Source organism: Jaculus jaculus, chromosome 15, assembly GCF_020740685.1.
Source record: "Jaculus jaculus isolate mJacJac1 chromosome 15, mJacJac1.mat.Y.cur, whole genome shotgun sequence".
In the NCBI taxonomy this organism is placed as follows: Eukaryota; Metazoa; Chordata; class Mammalia; order Rodentia; family Dipodidae; genus Jaculus; species Jaculus jaculus.
Window position 1 is genome coordinate 33,803,555 of NC_059116.1, and position 18,544 is coordinate 33,822,098.

Below are 18,544 nucleotides of genomic sequence, written 5' to 3' on the forward strand. Positions count from 1 at the left end.
GGGGGCACATGCGTCTGGAGTTCGCTTGCAGTGTCTGGAGGCCCTGGCATGCCCATTCTCTTTCCCTCTCTCTGCCCCTCCCCCCTCTCAAATAAGTAAATAATAATAAAATAAAAATAAACAAGCCATGCACTAAATGGAAGGCATGAAAGCAAGCACTTTCTTTCTCTTTAATAAATAGAAAAATCTAAAAGGGACTGGAGAAATGGCTTAGTGGTTAAGATTCTTGCCTGCAAAGGCTAAGGACCCAGATTCAGTTCCCCAGATCCCATGTAAACCAGATGCACAAGGAGGCATATGTGTCTGGAGTTCATTTGCAGTAGCTAAGAGGCTCAGGTGTGCCCATTCTCTCCGTCTCCCTCCTCGCCCATGAATAATTTTTTTAAAAATAAGAAAGCACGCACCTTGGGCACAGGGATAGTGTGGAGGAAGGTTGCCATTGAAGCACCACCCATGAATGGACAGAGCTGACCCTGAGGGAGGCCCTGCACCCCACAGCTATAACCATTTGGATCCTTGGTGAGTTTCCAGGTTCCCACCACCACACTCAGTTCTGCATCAGCTCACTGTAGCCCAGGCTGGCCTTGGATTGATCCTCCTGCCTCAGCATACAGGTTCTGTGTGGTCTCTGCTTAGATATGACTGAGCCAGGGCTACCTGGGTATCTGGGATGTTGACTGGGTAATTGTATGTGGGACACTGGGGCAATTCATCTCAAAGTAGGAACAGTTCTGATCAGGGTCTCCACTAAGTAGTGCTGGGCGCAGGGGCTACTGGTAGGGTATATAGCTGAATCTGGCTGCCGAGGGGTGGGGGTCTGTGGGAAGGGAGGGAGGCCTGGCTGTGAAAGGACTCTGGCAGGGTTGTGGCTCAGAGAGCTGTGGGAGAATGCTTCAGGTGAGGAGTAGTGGCTGGATATGGACAGTCAGCTCTAGGGAACATAGGCACCAGGCCATGAATGGAGACATGACTGTCACCACTGGGGGGGGGGGGGGCGGGGAGACAGGGCTCTTGATATGGAATGGGGGACCCTACAGTGTCTCCAAAGAAGAACATGCTAGGCTCCTTATTAGTGATTTGGAAAAATGCAGGGTCTGCTTTCTGTGCATAGACTACACTGAGCAATGTGCTTAGGCCTTGGGGAAGTGACCATGGGTGTCTGGCTCATGAGGACCTAAGGAAGGTGACCCTGGGTGATTGGTGTATATGGAAGTGGACCTCATTTTGCTCAGTCACCCAGTCCAGTACAATGCCTTCTGTCCCTGGAGGGTGGCTTTGAGCTTCAAGTTCTGTCCTGGCAGCTCGTGGTCAGGAGTGTTCCTCTGAGGCCCTGGAGCACAGGCATCTGGTGGAGAAGGCTTGTGTGGGGCTCGGGCTGTTATGCTCACGGGTGGACTGAGGCTGTGGGGGTGGGGAGGATCTGCAGGGTGCAGCACCATTGCAGGCCTCAGCCTAAGGTCCTAGTTTCCATCCTGCTGAGTCCTCATGAGTGACAGTGTGTCAAGGACTTTTTTGCTCCAGCCCCCACCTTATCAGCCTTGGGTAGGCATTAGGACATCTGTGCTGAGTAGAGGACAGGCAGATGGGGACAGGTAGTCAGGGAGGTCTACCTGGACCTTCAGGGAAGTTGGAGGCCCACTGGATTGGGTGTGCCACACCATACCCAAAGGAGTCTCCTGCGTTGGGGACAGTCCGCATGAGGCAGGTGCTGACCCAGCCTCAGTCTAAGGTCTGGCCTGGAGGTCCCTCAAAGTGGCCATCCCAGGCACTCCAAGCCTGACAACTGTGCTATAGGCTTTCCAGTTCACCTCCAGCCTTGGGTGGGCTGAAGCTGAGCTCTTAGGTCCAGCCATCCTTGGGAGGAGTGTTGTGGCCATGTCCAGCTGGTCCCTCAAGGACCTGGGTGCCTGCCAGGCTGATAATATAAGCCTGGCCAGCTCTATAAATAACCTGGCAGTGCCCTACTGGGGATGGGGCACTATGTTCTAGGCCTTGAGGTAGGGAAGTATGCTCCCAGGGAGCAAAACATGGCCCCTTTAGCTAGCTCCCAGTCTCCTATTCCTGACCCTTTGACCTGGTCAGGAGTGGGGACAGCTCAGCATGGGATTGATGCCTGGGGTGGCACTGGTGAAAGCCTACATGCCATATTGTGTGTGTCTGGGCATCTGGTGAGGGTGTAGATAGCCCATGTTTTGAGATTACTGAGAGCAGGTCAGCCACAGGCAGGCTTTGTAGCCAGCACTATCATCTAGACTGGACATCCCATCATCCCCAAGGAAGTCCTGTCCTGTGAGCTATTGCACCACCTGTCCCTGACATCTATCATCACTTTCTGTCTCTGGATTCATCTGTTTTGGACTTTTTTTCTTTGTTTTTTTTTTTTCTTTATTTTTTTTATTTGGTTTCATGGTAGTGTCTCATTGTAGTCCAAGCTGACCTGGAATTCACTATGTTGTCTCAGACTGGCCTTGAACTCATGGTGATCCTCCTATCTTTGCCTCCTTAGTGCTGGGATTAAAGGCATGTGCCACCACACCCAGCCATCTTGGACTTGAAAAAAAATTATTTGTAAGTAGAGAGTGAATGAATATGGGTATACCAGGGCCTCCTAAGCCCCTGCACATGAACTCCAGAAACATGCACTACTTTGTGAATCTGGCTTTATGTGGTTACTAGAGAACAACAACAACAAAAAATTGTTATTATTTATTATATTTGAGATAGAGAAAGGCAAATAGGGAGAATGGGTACTCCAGGGCCACGAACTCCAGACACATGTGCCACCTTGTGCATCTGGCATATGTGGGTCTTGTGGAGTCGAACCTGGGTCCTTTGACTTTGCAGGCAGACACCTCAACTGCTAAGTCATCTCTTCAGCCCTGTTTTTGTTTTTGGAGGCAAGTTCTCACTGTAGCCCAAGCTGACCTGGAACTTACTCTGTATCCCAGGCTAGCCTTGAACTCATGAGATCGCCCTGCACCAACCAGCCTCCCATGTGCTTGGACTAAAGGCCAGCACCACCACATCTTGCCTACTTCCTCTTTAAAAAAAAAATTATTTGGGGGCTGAAGGGATGGCTTAGCGGTTAAGGCGTTTGCCTACAAAGCAAAGGACGGACCCTAGTTCAATTCCCTGGACCCACGTTAGCCAGATGCACAAGGGGGCGCACGTGCCTGGAGTACATTTCCAATGGCTAGAGGCCCTGGAGCGCCCATTCCCTCCCTCCCTTCGTCCCCCCCCTCTCTTTCTCATTACTTCTCTCCCTCTTTTTCTGTCAAATAAATAATGGAAAATTTTTAAAAAACTGTTTAAAAAATTATTTGAGAGAGAGAATGGGAGCACATGTGCCACCTTATGCACTGTCTTTATGTGTTTACTGGGGAGTTGGCTCTGGACTGGCAGACTTTGTAAGCAGGTGTCGTTAATCACTGAGCCATCTCCCAGTTTCTGGACATTTCCTGTCCATAATGTGTGGCCTGTGGTATCTGGTTCTCTTACTGAGCCCCATATCCTCAAGGTCCCTCCATGCTGTGGCATGTCAGAACCTCCTCCTGTTCCTGATTACATGATTTTGTTTCAGTGAGAATGGACCATGATACTTGTGTCCTACATCATGTAGATGACTGTTGGATCCTCCTGGGGATATACCTGGTGTGCAAATGCTTGGTCACGGGACAGTAGTCCTTGTTACCATGGCAGTGCCTCGTGGCATGGCATCCATTCCTACTGCTTCCCTTTTTATCTGGATAGACTCTTTCAGCCTGACTGGGACTTACCTGGGGTCATCCAGAGTGTGGCCTGGGGAGAGAAGACTAGCCCATCACAGCCCTAGCAGTGTGCAATGCAGGGCAGGTATTAAGTGCTGCCCGGTGGCCTTATTCCTTGGTTGTCCTGCCCAGGTTCTGTCCCTTTGCATGTCATGTGGCAGCCCCTCAGTGTCTGGGAAAACTGTGTGACTGAACCTTGTCCTCTGTTGCAGGGAGATCCAGCTGCTCCGACGGCTACGGCACCGAAATGTGATCCGGCTGGTGGATGTGCTGTACAATGAGGAGAAGCAGAAGATATATCCCCAGGCTGGCTGGGGTATCGAGGGGTGGGTGGGGCCAGAGGAGAAGCACCAGTTACTTCCCTGTGGGGGAGTTGTCATGGGGTGCCCCCTGTAGGCAGGCCATGTTTCCAGCTGAGTGCTACCAGCCTAGTGTGTGTTTGGGGTCATGGTCATGGCCACTGTGCTGCTGCTTTCCTTAGCAACGTACGTATATGGTGATGGAGTACTGCGTATGTGGCATGCAGGAGATGCTGGACAGTGTGCCTGAGAAGCGCTTCCCCGTGTGCCAGGCCCACGGGTGAGTGCCCATGTCCACCCACCCATGGGATGTACAGGTGTTCCTCAGCCGCAGTTGGCAGCCCAGCCAGTGTGAGGCCACCTCCTGTCTGGCTTGGTATACTCTGGGACCAGACCTTAGAATCCCCTGATCAGACTTCCTAGGTACAACCCTCATGGACACAGTCCTGAAGGATAGACACAGGAAGGACCTGAACTCCAAATGCCCACCACTGTGGCCTCAGTGGGGTACCAGGTGGGGAGCTTGGCAGGGTCTGAACCATGCTGTGTCCCACAGGTACTTCTGCCAACTGGTGGATGGTCTGGAGTACTTGCACAGCCAGGGCATTGTCCATAAGGACATCAAGCCAGGCAACCTGCTGCTCACCACCAGTGGCACACTGAAGATCTCAGACCTGGGTGTCGCTGAGGTAGGTGCTGTCCTTATAGGTATTGGGGGAGGGCCCCCTCCTGGGCACCCGTTACACCAACATACCTGCCACAGGCCCTGCACCCATTTGCTGTGGATGACACCTGCCGAACAAGCCAGGGCTCCCCGGCCTTCCAGCCACCTGAGATTGCCAATGGCCTGGATACCTTCTCTGGCTTTAAGGTGGACATCTGGTCAGCTGGCGTCACACTGTAAGTGCTCTGGATCCTAGACTGCACACAGGCCCTTTGTGCACAGGGTATGGCCACCTTTCCCTTGAGCCCCATGGCTAGTGGGGTCTGCTGGGTGCAGCTTCCCTTGGACATGTTGGCTGCAGGGGAGGTGGCCTCAGCTGTAGCCCTGTGGATCCAGGGCAGCATTCCCCTCTGCCTCGCCCTTCCTGGCCTGTCTAGGAACCCATGAGGCATGTAGGGTTATGAGGATATTGGCCGACCCTGATGCTCTCCTCCTTCCCTTGGCACAAAGGTACAACATCACGACGGGGTTGTACCCGTTCGAAGGGGACAACATCTACAAACTGTTTGAAAACATCGGGAGAGGGGACTTCACCATCCCCAGCGACTGTGGCCCACCACTCTCTGACCTGCTCCGAGGTGGGCATCTTCCTGGTGCGGCTGGTGCCAAGCATTACATGTCCTTTCCCGGGACAGGGGCAGAGACTCCAAAGCTGTAGCTGGGTCTTGGGGGTCTCCCTTTACCATTGTGAGTCTTCTCTCTCAAACCCTGCTGTGAACAAAGTCTCCTGCTGCTGCCACAGGGTGGGGCTCTTGCCCTGGACCCTCCTTTTCTTGTGCAGAGCTTTGCCACCTGCCCTGGGCACCAGCCTCAGGGATCTGGGACTCAGTTTCCTTGCCGTCTCCTGTATTTCCCTGGTGCTGCAGCAGGTGCCCCTCCTGACCCTGTAGGGAATGAGGTCCTGCTGTACCTGACCTGGGCTGCCTGCTCCCTGCCCCTCTGAGGGTGACTGGACCATGCTCCTCTTAGCCAGGGCTGCGGCCTGGGTTGGACTGTGGCATGGGGCTAATGCATGCGTGCCCTGCAGGCATGTTGGAGTACGAGCCAGCCAAGAGGTTCTCCATCCGGCAGATCAGGCAGCACAGGTGAGGCCCCTCCTGCTCCACAGGGTGGAGGGGATTCAGGGTGGGTATGCTGCGGTGGCCCTGGATGGGACTCAGGCGGACTTCCATGCCCACCCTGACATCCTTTGGTGATATGGCTCCCAGGGGCTGTGAAGGCAGAAGAGGAGGGGCCTACAGGGGCTAGGGAACCCAGCACTGCCTATCCTGCTCTCCCCAGGCCTCTGCAACTCCTTTTCCAGGTCCCAGGAACACAGTTTGAGCAGATCCTCCCCAGAGGTGGGGATCAGGGTTAGATGGGGCAGGGGCAGCAGTGCTTTGGTTTGCAGTCTGTGGCACCATTGGGGGGTACTTGATCTGGACATGGGACACAACCAAGGAGGCGTGGGAGCTATCTTTCTCTTGTTCCCACTTGCACTGACCCTCCACTAGTACAGCCCTAGGTCTGAGCATAGGGTCTGGGAGCTGGAGAAGTCAGCCATACATGGGCATCATTGCCAGCCGCCCAATGGGCAGCACAGGCCTGGGTGCATCCTCCGCACTGAGCTGAGACTGGGGCCCAGCTGGGTGTCCTTGAGGGAAGGGACTCCAACACACCTGTTGCCATGGTGGCTGGCTGGCCCATAACTGGCAAGCAGAAGTCAAAGCATGTGGGGTGGTACTTTCCAGGTTCGTGGCCTTACTGTCCCCTGAAGCCCAGGATACCTGTGGTGCTGTGTGGGGAAGACACAGGTCTCTGTGCAGCATGAGTGAACACAGGCAGTGGGTTTGGGCCCCACCCTGGAGGGACAGAGTGAGGGCCATAAGTAGGGTCCTGGTTGGAGTCCTGCCCCCAATCTCAAGCTCCCTGTCATGGGTGAATTTGCCCATTTTAACCCCCACCATGCGGTGGGGTCAGTAGGGTGGGGATAGACCCCTGCAAGGTGGCCAGTGGTTCACCTGTACCCAGGAGTAGAAGGGACAAATGGGCAAGGGGACCTAGCCACTGGATGTGGCACAGTCTCCAGCTCCTGTACAAGTAGTGGCCTGCAGTCACTGAGGAGCCTGCCTGATGGCCACACCTGGCCTCCCATAGCTGGTTCCGGAAGAAACACCCACTAGCTGAGGCACTGGTGCCCATCCCACCCAGCCCAGACACCAAGGACCAGTGGCGCAGCATGACTGTGGTGCCCTACCTAGAGGATCTGCACGGCCGTGCTGATGAAGAGGAGGATGAGGACCTTTTTGATATTGAAGATGGCATAATCTACACCCAGGACTTCACGGTGCCCGGTGAGCTGGCCTAGACATGCCTGGAACTGGCACCTGGCTGCCTCCGAGCAGGTTTCTTTTTCCATGGGTATCACAGTGCTGTGGTCCACCAGAGCTGCATGGGCTCTTTGGTCACCCAGCTGCACCCTCTTGCCCACCTTTTGGCTGTCTTCAGCAGGAGTGGGAGGACCCTGGAGGGCAGTGGCAGGCGTCCTGACAGGCAAGCTAGAAGGGTCCAGCGGCCCTCAGTCTCGGCTTTACCTGACCTGTGTTGCCTTCTTCCCCAGGTGGCGAGGAGGCAGCCGAGGCAGGGCTTAGCGAGGACAGATGCGCGTGGAAGAGCCAGGGCGCAGGCCTTCCTGGAGAGAAGCCCGAGGAGGGGTTTGAGGCCTTAGTATAGCCCGTGTACATCCCCAGTCCCATGCCCCCCATAAAGTTTTGCCACTGTCTGCAGGTGGATGCTTGGCTGTGGCTGCTCTCCCCTTGCCTGTCCTTGGGCCCCTGCCAAGGCCAGCTTCTCTCCTGAGTGTTGAGAAAGTAGTGTCCAGGGCTTTGAGGCCAGCTTTCAGGCACAGGAGTGACAAGTGGCCTGGTAGTGACTGGGGGCCCACATCCCCACCCAATCAGGCTAGCTCCCAGTCCCCCAAAACAGATCTCAGTATCCTCTGAGGTCCGCAGTACCTTGTGGTGAGCATACCTGCTCCACTGCTGGCACTCCACAGGGCAGACCTGCACCTGAGGTCCACAGGCTTCTCCCATAAATGGGGAAGAAGAGTGCTGCCCACTTCACCCTACCATCAGTCAGGCAGGTGGCCTGACCTGTGTCAGTGTCTGCACATCAACACCTGACCAGGGCAGGGCCTCCAGTCAGGCTTCTCGTGCACAGGACTGGGTGTCTGCCTGGGTCCCTGAGCCCCTCAGGCCTGTTTTGGCGTGAAGACAGGCATAGCCTGGAGGCCCCCGCACCCAGAAGCCCACTGTGACATGGAACACTGCCCCCGAGGCTCAGCTGTGACTTCTACTGCTTGTAGCCTTGGTGGTGCTTGCCTGCCCCCACTTCCCAGGTTTAGGGTCTCTGGCTGTCTGTACCCAGTGCCTTGTGGGGGAATGCGTGGGAGGTGGCATGGGTCTACACCATGATGTCCACCCTGACCCTCATACCTCAGTGTGAGGGGCATCAAGATGTGTTTCTACAGCTGGCAGCAGCTGTGTGGCACAGGTGGGTTTGTTTCACAGTCCCTTCTGGGAAGGAAGTATCTGTGTTGTGTCCAAGAGCTCCGGGCTGGTGGGTGGCCTTTGCAGGGCTGTGGCCATGCCTTGTACACTCAGTGCTCATGTAGGTTTGAGCAAGGAAGGGGGTCTCTTGCCTGCTGAAGCTTCCAGAAACATCTCCCACACCTGCTGGGAGAACAGGCAGCCTGGGCTTGCAGTTGTCCCCAGCCCAGGACTGGTGGCTCTCAAGCCAAGTTGGTCAGCTCTGGGGTCCCCGTGGTGGATAGTTGTACCAGCTCTCCTGCAGGCAGACACGAAGCACACCTGAGCAGGCAAGCATGGGCTGCAGACCAGACCCTGCAGAAGACACCTGGCCTGGCTGGACAGAGGATCCTCTGTAGCCGCTTGGGGGTGGCACTTGAGGCTGGAGTCCCCTAACCCTAACCAGGGGCTCCTGCCTACCACTTCCTAGCTCAGGTCCTGCTCGCCATTTTCCTCTCAGGGCAGGTCCTGGAAGACGAGGTCAGTCAGGATGGACAGAGCCATGGCCTGCCTAAAGTCCTGTGCATGAATGGGACGGAGACCCAGCTCTGCAAGGCCAAATCTGAGGGCCGGTCTGGGGCCAACCCTGTGCGCAAGGCCTGTTCCAGCAGCAAGATCCGTCGGCTATCGGCCTGCAAGCAACAGTGAGGGCCCCCTGCAGGTGAGCCCCGAGGGTAAAGGGACATAATGCAATGGGAGGAGCCTCAGCAGATCCTGAACTAGGGTGGCTCGCTGCAGTGTGGGTAGCTCCAGGTGCCCTAGTCTGGCCTGCTGCCACTCCTAGTCACCTTACTGGACCCCAGAAAATCCTGAGAGTGTCAGGTCACCTGGGAGTTGGCCTCAGACACCCAGATCCCCCCTCCACTGACCAGGCTATAGAATCTTGAGGCCCACCCCAGGTACTCAAAAGTGATTGCTCTGTCCTACCTGCAGCCTGTCGCCAGGACTCAACAGGCGGGAGCCACAGTGAAGCCCTCCGAGCCCACCGCCCGCCCAGGAAGGTGGCCTTCACACCACTGCTGACCTCTCAGGACGTCAGGAGCACAAGGGGCGGCACAGCCCTACCCTGGGCTCTGCACAGCCGCTGACAGGGTGGACTCTGGCCCGCTTTCCCTTGGGGAGGCCTGGGCCTGGCCGAGATGCACTTTACTACGCTTAGACCATTGGCCCGCGCCTGCATGCCAGACCGCCGGCCTCGGCGGCCTTGTCTTCTGGTTGGTTCCTTTTTTTTTTTTTTTTTTAATAAAACAGGTGGATTTGAGCCGTGGCTTTGAGGGTGTTTGAGAACTCTGGAGGCATGTGGGGGGTCACAGGGTTGCTGCGCGGTGGCGGGTGCCCAAAGAGTCCAGAGTGAGCACGAGTGTGCAGTGAATATTTATAATCGACCAGAAAAGGACACACGGGACGACGACATGGGCCAGCGGGCGGGGAGCACGGGGCGAGGCCGCCCCATCTTTTGGCAATAAATAAAAGCTTGGGAAACTTGAAGCCTGCCGCCTGGGCTGTGCTTTGTCCGTGTGTCCACGTCCTGGCAGCTCCTTGGGAAAGGACAGGGTGGCCCATCCACATGCGGAGGGCGGGCCCGGGCAGCGGCGGCGGGTGCGGTTATTGCTCGGAGTGGGAGGAGCGCGGCTGCTGCGAGCGCACGCCGCGGTGAGGTAAAAGGCCTCGTGGGCTGGAAGGCGCGGCCTCAAACCAACCTCCTGGCTCCAGGACTGAGGGCTGGGCTACTACCCACTCTGCCCTTGCCCGCGCAGGTTTGCGCATACGCCTGGCAAACAGTGGTCTGCTCAGCACGTGTTCACTCGAGGCTCAAGCGGCCCAGGAGAGAAAGGCTGCACATGCGTCTCAGAGCCACCGCCCTGAGGCCTGGCGCTGTATGCACCCGGGCACAACTGGGCCGGAAGGTGAGAACTCGCTCTCCCCCAGCCCAGCAAGTCCCGGAGCCTGGTCCTCGGGAGGCCTCCTCCCCCACCCCCGAACACAATACACGTGCACACCCGAGAGGGGGCGTGCTTCGTATTTCTCCAGGCTCCGCAGGGCCACGCGTGGCGTCAGAGAAGCTGCCGAGATGTGGGTTCGAGACACGGGGATTAGGCCGGGCTGTGCTCAGGGGATGTGGGAGCAGCGGCGACGAGCAGCGTGGGTGCGGGCTCGGCGAGGCGTGGCGGGAAGAGTCTTTCGTCCAGGCCGGCCGCCAGCTTGTCCAGCAGCTCCCCGGGGGGCTCCACGCACAGCCCAGAGCCCGAGCAGCCACTGCCGCCACCACCGGGCTCCTCCTCGATGACCGGGATGGCCGGGTCGTCTCCCGTCGCCAGAGCACGGCCGTCGGGTGGGCAGTCGACACTGTCGCCGCGACGCAAGGGTGCACGCGTGGGTCGGGTCCCAGTGGGCAGGGCTGCGGAGCCGGGGGGGCGGGGCCGCGCGTGCGCCTCCGGGGTCGCTGTGCTGCCGGCCACGCTGCTGCCACTGCTTGCGGGCGTGCGGGTGCGCGCGTGCGCGGTGACGTGCGGCGCTGGGCGCATCGTCGAAGTGCGGGTCGTGGCGCAGGAATTCGTGGAAGAGCGCGTCTGTCTTCTCGTCGATGCTGTAGTCTCGGCGTGGCCGGCGCGGCCAGGCTCGAGGGCTACGGGGAGGACTGAGAGACGGCAAGGGCAACGCTGGGAGCTCGGCCACGTCGTCTCCCGCCCCACGACCCTCGATGCTGGCATAACCGCTGTCCATCTGCAGCAGCCGGCGAGCCTCGCCGTCTTTGGGACGCTGCTGCGCCGGGGGCGATGGCGGTGGCGGGAAGGTGGGAGCCGCTCCTCCTGAGCCTGAACTGTCCCCACTGCGCACCGAGTCACGGTCATTGCCGCTGCTGCTGTGGTCCGAGGCAGTGGCCGCATGCAACTCGAGCGAGGCGCGCAGACTCCAGAGGTCACGGTAACTGGCCTGGGCTTGTTCAGCATCTGTCTCTTGGGGCTGCTGCAGCTGCTCAGTCATCTCGCTGCTCTCTGGAGGGGACTCGGGGCTCGCTCCGTCCGCTGCTTCCGCCGCTGTCTCTAACCTGCAAGCCAGCCGGATGAATGGGGTCAGTGGTTATGTCCTGTCATGCTAGCCATGTGCCTGTGTGACTAGGAGCGGGAGTAGGGAAGGACTCCTGGATTTGGGCCTTAGGATGAAACCTGGGGAGCCCACAAAACAAGCCCCTCTTCCTACCCTTTTGCTGGACCTGAGGGGATGAACTGGAACTAGAGTCCCATCAGTTTGGCCCTTTGGCTGCAAGGCCACTTCACCCACTCATTCCAGGCTGATAGGACCAGGGTAGGTGATAGCACAGAGTTGAGGATCACCTGGCCATATTTGGAGGCGATTTGCACTGAGGGCTACCAGCGTCCATGCCACTTGGTCGGGCATTCAAGATTTGCAGGAAAGAACTGCTGCTGGCAGAGTGGTCATACTTTCTGCCACTCCTCAGGAGCAGGGGCAGGTGGGAGGGGACCTGGGACTGCCAAGGAGCCCAACGGCCCTCATTATACCTGAAGTAAGCAGCATCATAGTGGCCCCAAGCTTGGTAGGCATCCAGTCTTGGGGATCCTGGAATCATGGCCTGCCCACCTACCCTTACCCAGTCTCTCCCTGTTTCCCTCCTCCGGTCCGTGCTGTAGAGGCGGGCCCCCCATGAGGTAGCCAAGGGGACTCGAGTTCATGGTCACAAGGCCAGTAAGGCAGTCCCTGGGCCACCTGGGAGGGGGTGGAGCAGGGCAGGGGCCCACAGGCCCACCCCTAGCACTTCTATCTACTGAAAAATACCTGCCGAGAGTGGGGGGCGGGCTGGTGGGGCTGGCCAGAAAGGGGCTGGGGGTCGGGAAGGCCACAGCGCCACCTGCGCGGGCGATGTACTGGATGAAGTCGGCGTGGGGGGCGTCCCCCTCCTGCTCCATGCTCTCACTGGCCGCCCGCTGCCTCTGGAAGTGATGCCTCTTGGGGGAGCCTGTGCAGGGGAAGGTCTGTCAGCCAGCTGTGTCCCACCCCATAGTACAGGTGAGGAAACCAAGGCACAGGACAGAAGCAGGAGGCCTCAGTTGGCCAGAGTGACCTCAAGAAGTGGCCAGCGTGACCCTGGCCTTGCCAAGCAGCAGGTGTGGGAGCAGGAGCTGGAAGGAAGTCAGAGATGCCCTTTGCAGACTGCAGCCCAGTCTGGAGACTTCTGGGAGCTGCTCACCCTAGCCCCATCCCTGGCCAATGGCCAGGGCCCTCCCCAAACAGCTGCCAAGTGGAGTGGAGCAAACACAGTCAGGGCCTTGGAAGCCACCTGTCTCTAGTCACCAGGAATTAGAGCTCCATGGCAGAACATCCTCTCTCCACCCCCATCAGCTGGACTGATGCTGCCCAGAAGCCTTTCCCTCCTGCTTCCCCTTCAGGGCAGAAGATGGGGATGCTCTGCTCTTGTACACTGGCTCACACTGTCACTGCTGTGCCTTTCTCATGATGAGGCCTTCCACACCACCTCTTCACAGAGCAGCAGGCATTAGGTCCCAGTCCCCCTAAGCTGTTTTTTTGCCACCGAGATCTCTTGTCCAGGCACCATGAGGGTGTCTGCCTCACCTCCATGATTCTTCCCGTGGCTGCAGATTAAGCAGCTCTGCATCCTGAAGCCCAGTATGCTGTTGCACCACCCCACTCCATTTTTGTAAATAAAGTTTTATTGGCACAGAGCTGTGCTCATCTTCATACAGTCTCTAGCTACTTCCTACCACTGCACTGAACAATTGTGTGATAGACTGTAACCACAGAACTATTAGGACACAGCAGTGTGACCCAAAAATATTACTGTTTATGGACTACCTGGGTAAAGTGGCATATACCTGTCATCCTAACACCCAGGGGGCTGATGCAGGAGGATGGCTGCGAGTTCAAAGGCAGTGGGGCTACAGAATGACACCTCATCTTGAAAAAGTGTTGTGGGTCTAGTTAGTCCAGTTCCTTCTCACCAGAGAGGTCAGAGCTAGAACAGGAAAGGACTTGGCCAGGTGATCTCCCTTGCAGGGAGAAGGGCACTGCTGATGGTTCCATTGAGTGCCTGCTGTGCACACAAGCCTGGGGTGATGCAAGGTGGAGACCCCACCTCAGGATGTGAAGTGACACAAGACAGCCCCTGGCAGCCCATTGCTACTACAGGGACCTCACCTCTGGTGTCCAGACTGGATGCTCTCTGACTGGGCTCCAGCTTCCACTTCTTGACCTTGAAGTAGGGACTGGCCCCATCCAGGCTGGCATGGCGGCGCAGCCGGGTAAGGAACTGTAGCACGGTGCCTGTCCCGGAGCCTGTGCTCCCCTCCCCAGCTGTTGCTGCAGAGCTGGGCCCAGTGGCCTTGGCACCCCTAGCACCTGCGTCCAACTGTGAGAGAACAGAGATGGCTCTCAAGAACCCAGGCCCCTACTCAGTCCCCATGCTTGGGGCCCCTACCTGAGTGGAAATGCCGTCCCGCTAAGAGGTGGAGACTGGACTGTGGGCAGGCTGCACCAAGCTGAGCTGGGGCCTCCTCACTCTGATAGCCACCTCCCTCAGGCCAACTCTATTCTGCCGGACCCTATCCCTTCCAGGAGGATACTAAGCAGAGGGGCTTGGAAGAGTGGCTTCTGAGGGCCAGTGTCTCTCGCCTGGAGCAGAGGCCTGGTGTGGGTTACATTTCCAGCAGCCTGGAGTGATGCTAGGAAGCCTGGTGTCCCTGGTGTATAAGCATACCAGGCCCCATGGAGTGGAACAGCACACCCTGGGGACATAGGGAGAGCCCTCACCGAGGTGCCTTCCCCAGAGTCGCTGGAGGCCGTGGGGCTGATCTCTGCAAAGTCAGCGATGCCTGCCGCAGAGTTGTAGGGGTCACCTGGCAGGGTGGAGCTGGGGCCCACAGAGCGGCCTGTGAGGGCCTTCCCCGGGGGCTGTGAGACAGAGCGGGTGGGGAGGAAGCAGTGACAGGTCAAAGAGCATGGGCAGCTGAGGAAAACCTCCCTGGTCTTCCCACAAGGTCTCCTGAAACTCAGGGTAAGCTGCCGCCAACTCACCTGGAAGATGGCCAGACTGTCCTTGGGGGTCATGGCTGGATGGGGAGTGGCAGCTGAGCTGGCCTCGCCCAGGTCACACTCGTGGATAGTGACGATCTTGAGAGGTGGCAGGTGGAGGTGAGTGAGGCGGGCATTCTTGAGGTGGTGGAAGTCCCCCTCCGTCAGGGTGTACCTGCAGCAGGTACCCTACCCGTTAGCCCTCTGCAGTCCCCAGCACATAGTGGGTTCTCAGCACAACACACCTGCTGGCTTTTTGTTTTGTGACAGGGTCTTATGTCTTCAAAGTAGCTGTGAAGCCAAGGGTGACTGAACTTTTTTAATTCAAAGTAGGGTTTCACTCTAGCTCAGGCCCACCTGGAATTCACCATGTAGTCTCAGGGTGGCCTTGAACTCACGGCAATCCTTGTACCTCTGCCTCCTGAATGCTGGATTAAAAGTGTGTGCCACTATGCCCGGCTTAACTTTGAACTCTTGATCCTCCATTCTGCCTGTCTCCTAAATCCTGGCATAACAGGTTGGCTGCCATGTCTGTTTTTTTCTTTAACTATTTTATTTACTTATTTATTTGAGAAAGAGAATGGACACAACTAGGGCCTCTAGCCACTGTAAATGAACTACAGGTGCATCTGGCTTATGTGTGTGGGAATCAAACCTTGGTCCTTTAGGCTTCTCAGGCAAGTGTCTTCACTGCTAAGCCATCTCCCTGGCCCTTTTTTTTTTTTTTTTTTTTTGGAAATATGGTCTTGCTCTGTAGCCTGGGTAGGCCCTGAACTCACAACAAACAGTACACCTGCCTTAGCCTGTGTGCCGAGATGACAGGCATAAGCCACCATGCAAAGCTAACAACCCTACACTGGTCATCAGTGCTGCCAGTCCAGGCCACAAGGCCTCAACCTAGCTCCCCCATGGAAGTCGTCTTCCACCTTCACCACCAAGTATCTGTGACTTTGCCATAGGACCCACAACCTTGGGCCACCCCTCACCTTCTGCCCCTGTCCTGCGCCTTGCGGCTCTGTTCAAACAGGGCGGCCTCATTGAAGGAGACTCTGCGGCCAGTGGACGTGGTGGACAGAAAGCACTCCGTCTCGGCATCCTGGCCCTCGGGGTCCTCCCCCCTGAAGTCGGGGTCTGCGAGGAGAGCCAAGAGAGGGTGGGCCCCGGGTGGGCCGTGCGTGCTCCGAGCTGGGCAGGCCGCTGGGAAGGGTGGGCCAGGGAGGGGCGCGGGGCCGAGTGACCGCAGGACAGGGCGGGCCGGGCCGGGCGGGGCGGGCACTCGTTCATCCGCTCACACACTCACTCGCTCAGCACGCGCCTGCGCGCACCTACGCCTGGGCGTTAAGGAAACAGAGATGAGTCGGACTCGAGCTGCGCCCAGTCTGGTGGGGGAGACAGACAGACAGACACAGACGGTCAGGCGGCCCGAGGGGCGGGGACGAGTGCAGCCAGGGCTGGTGGGGCCAGGTGGGCCCTCACCTTGGGCAGGGTGGGTGCCATTGTCCAGGTAGGTAGTGGTGGTCTTCTCTGCTTCGTCCATGGCCCTGGGGTGGGAAGGATGGTGGGTGAGTGAGCCAGAGAGGAACCCCCTCCTGAGGCCCGGCCTCCGCCCCGCGTGCACGTGCATGTCCAGGGTGCACACCTGTGGAAGCGCCGGTGCGCGTCCCAGCAGCGCCGACACAGCAGCAGCACGCCGGACAGCACCACCAGCGAGCCGCCCGCGAACAGGGCCAGCACTACGGCCAGCGGTACCGAGTTGTCCAAGATGGGGTCGGGCTCGGCCTGCGGGCGCACGGGGCCGTCAGAGCCCGATGCAGCGCGGACTTCCTGCCCCTCCCTCACATGTCCCCCATTCCCAGGGCACCTACCGTAGGCCGGCTGGTGGCATTGTCCCACGATGTCGTCAGGGCAACCGTGGCACTGGTGGAGGCGGCTGTGGCCATGGTGGCCGTGGGCTGCATGTTGAGGCTACGAATGGGGGCAGCGCCTGCTCAGGTCCAACCCTGCCAGCCTGTCCCCAAGGGAGCCCGTGGAGGTCAGTCCCCGTTCTCCCCCCCATCCCCCGCGCCGAGCGACTGTCACCCAGGTGACTCATGGGCAGGTGGGAACGGGCCCTGCAGCGTGAGCGACCCGAGTGCTTGCAGCAGGCGGGGGCTGTTTTCCCAGGACCTCCGTGTCGCCATCTTTACCACCCGGGAGGTGGCACTGCGCGTGCGCACTCCCATATAGCAGCCACCTCCCCTGTCCGGTGTGGCCGGCCCAGCAAGGTAGCAGGGAGCCGGGCCTCAGAGATATGGGGACCACCCATACATCCCAAGGCGGCCCTTTGAGCAGCAGCCTGGTTCCCATGGGACAGAGGGAGAGTTGGAGCAGGACTCACGAGGGGCCGCGTTAGTGACCCCCCCCAAGTCACGATTCGGGTGGGGAGAGGTCCGCGCCCACGCTGCTGGGGGTGGAAAGGACAAAGGAGGCGCATCTGTTCCTAGCCCTGGGGGGGGGGTAATATTCCGGTTTCCATGGCGACGGTGCGAGGGCCGCGCTGGGGGGGCGGGTTGCCAAGGCGGGGGCGCCCCGAGCCCCCAGCAAGATGGCTGCTAAGCCTCGGCCTCGCGCAACGGGGAAACTGAGGCTGCGGAGGGGTGAAAGCTGCACCAGATCTGCCCCTAGCTGAGGAGGACCTCGGGGTCCCCGCGATCATGATTCGACCAAGCAGCTGATGGTCCCCACTGAAGCAGAGCGCGCAGGCTCCGGAGTCGCCAGTCCTTTTCTGGCTGGACGCGGGGGAGAGCGGGGGGGGGGGGCGGGCGGGGAGACGGACTCAGAGAGAGGGAAGGCTCTCTCCCCCCACCAGTGGAGGATAGGTGTCCTCAGCGCTCCGGGTCAGAGGCTGGCTGGGGAGGACGGGGGACGCAGATGTAGGTCGGGGAATGAGTTCTAGCTAGAGGGGGGTGGGGCAGAGATGGGAATGGGAGGCGTCGGGAAGATGGCTGGAGACCCGGGAAGAACCCTGGAGCTGGGCGCATGGGGTGGGCGGGGACGTGAGCCCTGGGAGAGGGGTCCACACAGGTGGCACCTTCAGACCTCTGAGCCAGGCTAAACCATCGCGCTGGCCTAATCCCACCAGGGTAAACTGAGGCTGGGGTGCACAGATGTGGAGGCTGTTTCAAAGCCCGGCTGACTGCTCCATTTCCCCCCCTCTGGCCACGCGCAATTGCCCGAGGGAAGGGCCCGGTGGTTCGGGATCAGGCCAGGGTGCGCGGGGTAACTAGCCATCATCTCCCGGTCACCGTCATTCCCCCCGGCCGCGCCCGCCCCGTGCGCCCTGGGCCCGCCGCGCCTACCTCAGCGCCGGGGCGAGTGGCCCATGGGCGACAGGGACGCGGCGGGCGGCGGCGCGGTGCTCCCGGCTGGCTCCGGTGGCCGCTGGGCGGACCGAGGCGAGGATTTATGAATGGGAATCGCCGCGCGGGGGAGGCGGGCGCCGGGGGAGGGCCGCGCACGTGATGCGTCGCCGCTCGGCCTGCTCTGTACCCGCCCGCCCTCCCGGTGCCGCCCGGTTCCCCAAACCGGCCGCCCCCGCCGCAGTCGCCGCCGCGTCTGGCTCCCTCCGCTAGGCACTGGCCACCGCCTCCCTATCCTTCCGGCGGGGGGCGGGGGGCGGAGCCTGAGCACCCGGCGCCGAGGCCCCGCCTCTCGCACCTGCCAAGGGCTCCCGGATCCCCTACGCGAGTCCCAGGGCCTCACAGGGCCATTGAGCTTGGCTTCGGATTCCCACAGGTCGTCTCAGTCCTTACAGAGAGGAGCGGTTCGCAGCCAGCCGGAGCCTGGGTTTGGACTCCGTAGATCGATTCCTCCCACCTGTTTCCCCTGTGCAGGTCTCCTCACATTCCCCACCATGGTACACAAGTGACCGCTCACCTACCCAGGACTTGCATCCACAAAGTCGCGCGTGTGGTGTTTCATACCTGCCATCCCAACATTTTGGAAATGGAGGCAGGTGGGTCTGAAATTCAAAGCCAGCCTCACACCGAGTTAAGGCCAGCCTGGGCTACATGCGAGCCTCTTTTAAAATAATAAGGAATTTACACCCAAAGAGGTCAGCTCCTATGGATGGCATATGCCCTCTTCCCCTTTTGGTGCTGAACG

At 59.0% G+C, this 18,544-nt stretch overlaps 2 protein-coding genes across 6 annotated transcripts in view; one reads left to right on the top strand and one right to left on the bottom strand.

Moving 5' to 3' along the window:
* The window catches only part of Stk11 (serine/threonine kinase 11), a 31,964-nt gene extending 22,120 nt beyond the window's left edge, over positions 1-9,844 (top strand). For 3 of the 5 annotated variants that reach the window (XM_045135291.1, XM_045135290.1, XM_004654875.3), the window contains exons 2-10: positions 3,980-4,063; positions 4,257-4,346; positions 4,623-4,755; positions 4,830-4,966; positions 5,241-5,368; positions 5,818-5,875; positions 6,927-7,123; positions 8,817-9,017; positions 9,290-9,844. In XM_045135291.1, coding sequence (XP_044991226.1) covers positions 4,062-4,063; positions 4,257-4,346; positions 4,623-4,755; positions 4,830-4,966; positions 5,241-5,368; positions 5,818-5,875; positions 6,927-7,123; positions 8,817-9,004 — 933 coding nt within the window. In that variant the 5' untranslated portion in view covers positions 3,980-4,061 and the 3' untranslated portion in view covers positions 9,005-9,017; positions 9,290-9,844. Of the gene's footprint in view, positions 1-3,979; positions 4,064-4,256; positions 4,347-4,622; positions 4,756-4,829; positions 4,967-5,240; positions 5,369-5,817; positions 5,876-6,926; positions 7,124-7,389; positions 8,786-8,816; positions 9,018-9,289 lie in introns of those variants that run through there. The other 2 variants (XM_045135288.1, XM_004654876.3) reach the window with 2 other exon arrangements.
* On the bottom strand, positions 9,718-16,533 carry LOC101605111 (CACN subunit beta associated regulatory protein). Its single transcript, XM_004654877.2, is given in 10 exon segments — positions 9,718-10,768; positions 10,770-11,405; positions 12,152-12,332; positions 13,529-13,739; positions 14,141-14,281; positions 14,405-14,576; positions 15,388-15,532; positions 15,878-15,942; positions 16,041-16,180; positions 16,267-16,533. Coding segments are annotated over 10 exon segments (2,103 nt in total). The 5' UTR covers positions 16,360-16,533; the 3' UTR covers positions 9,718-10,449.
* Positions 16,534-18,544: the final 2,011 nt, after the last annotated feature.